The sequence below is a fragment of the Cottoperca gobio genome, chromosome 4, assembly GCF_900634415.1.
Source record: "Cottoperca gobio chromosome 4, fCotGob3.1, whole genome shotgun sequence".
NCBI lineage: Eukaryota > Metazoa > Chordata > Actinopteri > Perciformes > Bovichtidae > Cottoperca > Cottoperca gobio.
Window position 1 is genome coordinate 266,118 of NC_041358.1, and position 6,350 is coordinate 272,467.

Consider the following 6,350-nt stretch of genomic DNA (forward strand, 5'->3'; position numbering starts at 1 on the left):
TCCCCTATGATACGTACCATAGATCTGCGTGGCGGAAAATTATTTCTCCTTTCCTCCACTCTATCTCTGACTGTAGGTGTGTGTCACCGCCCTTCACGAAGTACAGTGGAGGAGGGAATGTGAAAGGCAAAGCAAAACAAATAATTGTAATAATATAAAACATTTTAATTGGTTTATCTACAAACAATTTAGTGACCCCCCTGCAGTACCTCCGCGGACCCCCTGGGGGTGACCCAGACCCCCAGGGCCTATGACTTAGAGCAGGGGTCACCAACCTTTTCGAAGTGTCTCTACAATGTGCCACTTTGCCGTCGCCCCGCAAATGAGACATACACACTTTTCTTTCACTGTTGTAAAACATAATTCTTCCTCCCAATCATTGTGAAAATAGTTTGTTTTCTTTCGCTTTTCTGCAATGTTTAGCGTAAAAAAAACACCTAGCGCCCCATCGTAGCTGCTCCCGCTAGCTTGTCTCAGCGAGAAGGGAAATGGAGATTTAGCTTGCGCGTGGAATTGAACTCTGACCTCAGACAGGGTACAGAGTATACATAAAACATTTTTGTTTTTTAAATTCTATATTCAATATTCAATATTGTCATTTTAAAATAAAGAAGTGTTATTGATTTTAAAAACATTTATTTAATATTTGTTTTTAGACGGAGCTTCATGGTGACTAGTAATATTTTTAGAACATGCTCTGCGGGCGACTTATGTGGTCCCTGCGGGCGACCAAGTGCCCGCAGGCACCGCGTTGGCTACCCCTGCCTTAGAGTATAGTATGAATATAGTAACATAACAAATGTTATAAATCCATTCTACAAAGATGATTTGGACACATGATGAAATCATGGGAAACATGTTTACACAATGACCAGATGTCAATAAACATAATCAATAATATAATCAGTCTTCAATAAAATAGCTCAACAAGAGGAGGAAAGACACAATCATAAAAAGGTCCTTGAGCAGTATTCAGTGTATGCATCTGATAAGATAAGACAACATAAGATAAGATCAGCCTTTATTGCCACCATTAGGAGACATTTGTCTTGGGCATTTCAGAGAACACAAGTGACAGAGCAGCACACAGCCTCTTTATTGTACATGTACAATTAAACTACAATTAACTGTGACATATTAACCAGAATTTACATCGAGATATTGCACGTAATAAGGCTTATAATAATCATAATATAAATAATATAATCTGTAATCTGTTCTGTCCACCTGTGTCAAAATGTACAAGCCTCATATCACTAAATAAGTTTATGTGTCACTAAATGAATAAGATAGAGGTAGGAGCTGGTTAATCCAGTCATGGGGAGAAAAACAGCACAAACTGGAAGCTGTTCTCATATAGAACATAAAGCTCAATCATATTGAAGTACTTGTTTGATGGTGTTCATTTATTTTGCACTTCTTATTCCACAACATTTAGCTAGACAGCTAATAAGGAGTTTAAACACCTATATGACATACTGTACTGTACATACTGTATGAAATACAAAGCATTGTTTCATAATACATTATACTACACAACTGTTTGTTAATCAAATCACAAGAAGGCATAATGCAATACCAGTTTAGTCACTTTGCTGAGCACATGTTTAAGCAACTCTCTGATATGGTTTTGATATTTTTGGCTAGAGTCCCCTGTTTGGTCATGGCACAGTAACAACAGCTGTTGAGGAAGGAGAGTGTCTGTCATGCATGTTCAGATTGCAATCAGCAACTTTCTGTTTACAAGTTCCATACTGCCACGCTTGTAGAGTGAGTTATTAATGAATGATGGACGGAGGAGGAGACGATACTAAAGCCTTTACAGGAGAGCCGCTTTATAATCATCTGAATTATGCTTCACGGAGCGTTGGGAAGTAGAGGGAGAAGGGAAAAGCCGTGGTGTACCTGGCGCCTAGTGGCTGAAGCCTGCAGCAGAAAATACCCCCCACGGTGCTCCGGGCTTCAACCATGATCCGAGGCACTCGCAGGTTCTCTGACAGAACGAGGAATTTCGTTCCTGTCAAAACAGCCGACAATGAGAAATAAATATATTTCACATTGAAGGATCAGCATATTTATTTACCAACAAAATGTGTTGTCATACATAGTAAACAAATAAAGATGAATCGAACTGATTTAGAACACGATAACTATCGGAAAGAATGCCTCATTCTTTGAGTGCGAGAAGCGCATATCCAAATGCGTAATACGCAGGGTATCATCTCTATTCCACTTTGTGGAAAGCCTGTGTGTCCTTCTAGTATCGATTTTGTTGTCATTTTTCAACAACGTGTTAATTGCTTAATACTTATGTATTTTAGGTGCTGGTTTAGGGGCAGCCTCTCTCTGCCCTGCCAGTTGTTGTGCAGGTTTGGCGGAGGGGCGGGTTTCCTGAGAAGGTTAAGTAGCTGCTCGCAGCGGAGCAGAGAGAGCATTCTGCATCAGTCCTCCTCTGACTCTCTCTCCACCTCTCTGTCTCTGACTCGTAGAAAAACTCGGACTTTTATACCGAGGCTAAATTTAGGGGGCTGTCCGGTGCGCAGCGTCCCCATCCTGGACGCGCTTCCTTCCCCCCGCCTCGCATTGGTCTGATTTGTACTGCGAACAATATATATAAGAAAAGCTGCTCCTTCCAGACGCACAGCAAGCTGCACATGAGTGAAGAGCAGCTAATCGGATCGCAGAAGAAGCAGCGCGCCCTGTAGCTTCCCCTGGAGACTCAGCGGACTCTTCTTTTAAGACATCAGAAGTTTATGTTCTCAATATATAAGGATTCTTTTTCTACTTTTTTAAATAACGCATGGAAATGGCCTTGCGTGGTACCATTTTACCATCAATCTCTACATTTGCCAACCAAAAGGAGAAATGTTGGGAAGATGTAAGTTGCAATGTTTATATATTTACACTTGTTTTGAGAAGAAATGTGCGATGTTTAGACTTAACCACCCAATGCCCTTATTTTGTCATATCATAACACATTCACGGTGTTTGCTGGTCCTTTAAAAATGTATAAACGTTTTTAAAAGAGTTTCTTGGCACGTTAATTGTGGTTGAAATATGTTTTGATATTGTGTCTTGATAGAATTCCGTCCATTGCCAGTGCACCCTTTGAGATATTTTATCAAGGTGAATTATTTCAATAAGTTATCTCAAAGTACTATGAAAAAACCTTTAGTTGTAAACTCTGAAAGAAACAAATGCTGCTCTCTCCTCTCTCCAGAGGTGGAAGGGCGACATGAGCGGCGTTGCGCTCAACATGGACAGCAGCTGTCTCGGCATAAAAGACGAAGAGGACCTGGATATGTTCTTGGATCTTGAGTTTATTCTCGCTAACACCACCGTCTCCGACAGTGCGCCAGCCGCAAGGACTGGGACCGAGTCCTATCGGCTCCAGGAGTCCGGGGTGTCAGTGTTTCACCAGCAGCACACCGGAATGACCCAGCAGCCGGCCAATTACACCTCTGTCCCCGACATGAACCGCCCTCCGCCGCCCTACAACAGCCTGATGGCGGAACTGCTTCGCTCCGACGTAGATACCAGCTACCTTCCCGGGGACAGCCCCAGCATCCAGGGGAGATTCCTGATCAGCTCTGCACCTTTCCAGACCACTCAGGATGTATTCCCCGAGCATCTGAACATTAAAGTGGAGCCCGACTCCATGGAAACGTACGGACCTGTAATGGGTCTGGCGCCACAAAGCTGCACCAAAGTCAAGCACGAGGGAAACGTCTCCTGCATGATGTCATACGAGCAGCAGCCTCGTCTGGCCAACTCTCCGCAGGCCGCAGTGGGCAGCATGACGCCACCTCTGAGCCCGGACGACCTGATGAGCTCCGAGTGCCACCAGCCCCAAATGTGCAACTCCACCTCGCTGACATTCTCGCAGAGCTTCCACCCCCACCACCGCTGCGCGTCCGGGGGATTCCCACGCCCGCACATGCAGCTCCCTTTCCCCGTGGCTCACCACCGTCACCAGTTCCCCGGCATGTTCGGGGAGGACGCAGCCTTGGGCATGCAGCAGCAGCCGGCGGCCAGTCAGCGCGTCCTGCTCACTCCGCCGTCCTCTCCGCTGGAAATGATGGACACCAAGCCAAAGAGGGGCCGCCGGTCCTGGCCGAGAAAACGGACTGCTACACACACCTGCACGTTCACTGGCTGTGGGAAGACCTACACCAAGAGCTCCCACCTGAAGGCGCACCTCAGGACGCACACAGGTAAGAGCTGCATACTGAATGTGGTGGACGCTTTATGTATCCATCCCATCATTACCAACCTTTAAACAGTGACGTCACTCACTGTTGCGTTTGTGTTTATAGGAGAGAAACCATACCACTGCAGCTGGGAGAGTTGCGGCTGGAAGTTCGCTCGTTCCGATGAGCTCACACGTCACTTCCGGAAGCACACCGGACACCGGCCGTTCCAGTGTCACCTGTGTGAACGGGCCTTCTCCCGGTCCGACCACCTCGCCCTGCATATGAAGAGGCACATGTGAGGAAAGACCAAAAATGGCACAGACAAGGACTTCTATGCACCGCAACAAGCCGATAAAAATAACTATAATAATCCTATGATCAGCTGTAGAAGGATGCTGTGCAAACATATAGACGCAAGTTCCTATAGGAGTATCAACTATAGTGATACCATGACAGCATAAACTGCCATACAGTATGATGAGGCCACTATTGACTACACTGTAACACCAATAGGTATGTTAAAGGACTATTATAGTGATTTTTCATTGGGGCAAAAGGAGCATCAAGATGAGATACCCTCAAATTATATTTTGTGATAAGAATTATTTAAAAGTTATTTTTTGAGAGAAACGACAAACAAACCACAAAACAACAAATTAATACAGCCAGATATGACAGAAACAGATTAATTCTGTTTGGACAAAAATATTTTTTCAAACTATGTAGCTGGTACTACTTTTTGTATGTCATGCCATAGATAACAACTTAAAGGAACATTCCACTCATCATGTCAGGCACATGCCACTGAAGTTACTGGAAGCGGAAAATCCTTTAAAGAGCAATGATGTTTTTTGTATTTCCACCATTAGTGCCTTTTATAACACGTTATTACACATCTTACAATTGCCATATTCTCCACTGACTAAAAGACAATCAAAGTTTTATTCTGAGTGTTATATTGTAAGTGTAAACACCACGGGAAATAAGCTTTGAGACAATGTTTTGTTCTAAAACTGCCTTTCATTCTGTCCTCCCTGAAGGCTTGAATAGGATGTCGTGTCTGTGAGTCTGCCTGTTGTCTACTAGCATTTGAAGTCTCACAGAAGTGCATGATATCTCAACACCATCTGATTGACAAGGGGCTACACAGTCTTTGGCAAAGAGACCTGTTTGTGTCTTGAAGAAATGTACTGCCTTGTAAATTGAATCTTTTTTATATAATGTAAATAGTTTATTTTATGTACACATTAAAGTAAATGAACATGATTTCTGAGTTCTGAGTGTGATTGTCAAAGATTATTAAAAAAAAACATGGTTTGAATATACATATACACACAAGTTTACGGTTTAAAAGACAGATTTGGCCTGTGATCCTGTGATCCTGTGATCCAGAGGTTCCTAACCTGGAGGTTTTGAAGGGTTCACATTTAAAAAGGAGACTCAAAATATTATTTAATTTTTTTACATTTCTCAAATCTTTGCTTTTCTTTCCTTCTAAAATACTTGATAGATTTGCTTTTTCAAGACGTGAAACTATTCAAATGAAACAATCTGAGAAAAGAATATATTACAGGTTGAACTGCGTGAGAGGGATTGCTTTGCTGTGAAAAGTAAGTAGCTAAACAAAGCTGTCTACTGCTTTTTGTGTCTAGATCAACAAAAAATAATTCTTTCACTTCAGATAGTTTTATTTGAATAATGTGTACATAAGCAAAATGATGCAGTAAATCACATAGAAAAGGTCTGAATAAAACTGTCTTTTTCTGCTTTCCTACCCTAGTTCAGAGGTTTACGGAACTTTATTATAAATTCCAAATATTAATTTCAATCCTGACGGTCAGGGTTTTGAGGTTCAGAAGCTGGTTCAATCGAGGCCAGAGCCCTGAGCCTGCAGCATCAGGCCGATGCTTCCCAGCTGGGCCAGAGTGGCTGCCAGAGCACTGTGGCAGCTGCCTATAAATACAAACATTACATTGACATAATTACAGAGACTCCATATAGATGGCAGCTTCATCGGGGCATACAGGAAAACCACAATGAGTGGGAGGGATAGAGAGGTGAAAAGAATGAGAAACCCTCTCTCAAATAAACCAAAAAGACCCAGCAGGAATGAAGAGAAAAATGTGCTCGTAGGGCTGAAGATATTACTGTCATTGT

General features: G+C 42.8%; 1 protein-coding gene across 2 annotated transcripts; it reads left to right on the plus strand.

The window, feature by feature from the left end:
* Positions 1 to 1,995: 1,995 nt before the first annotated feature.
* Positions 1,996 to 5,466, plus strand: LOC115007472 (Krueppel-like factor 2). Of its 2 annotated transcripts, XM_029430363.1 has the most exons (4): positions 1,996 to 2,878; positions 3,083 to 3,126; positions 3,221 to 4,214; positions 4,317 to 5,466. In XM_029430363.1, exons 3-4 carry the CDS (start codon positions 3,236 to 3,238, stop codon positions 4,490 to 4,492), a joined length of 1,155 nt encoding a protein of 384 aa, XP_029286223.1. In that variant the 5' UTR covers positions 1,996 to 2,878; positions 3,083 to 3,126; positions 3,221 to 3,235; the 3' UTR covers positions 4,493 to 5,466. The 2 variants fall into 2 exon arrangements, with proteins under 2 accessions (XP_029286223.1, XP_029286222.1); XM_029430362.1 differs by lacking the exon at positions 3,083 to 3,126.
* The last annotated feature ends 884 nt before the right edge of the window (positions 5,467 to 6,350 follow it).

Bases quoted from the DNA above. Each gene is read 5' to 3' on its own strand.
- LOC115007472 (XM_029430362.1), top strand. From the start codon at position 2,801: ATGGAAATGGCCTTGCGTGGTACCATTTTACCATCAATCTCTACATTT. The intron at 2,879-3,220 runs GTAAGTTGCAAT...TCCTCTCTCCAG, and splicing joins AGGAGAAATGTTGGGAAGAT to AGGTGGAAGGGCGACATGAG. The intron at 4,215-4,316 runs GTAAGAGCTGCA...TTGTGTTTATAG, and splicing joins GCACCTCAGGACGCACACAG to GAGAGAAACCATACCACTGC.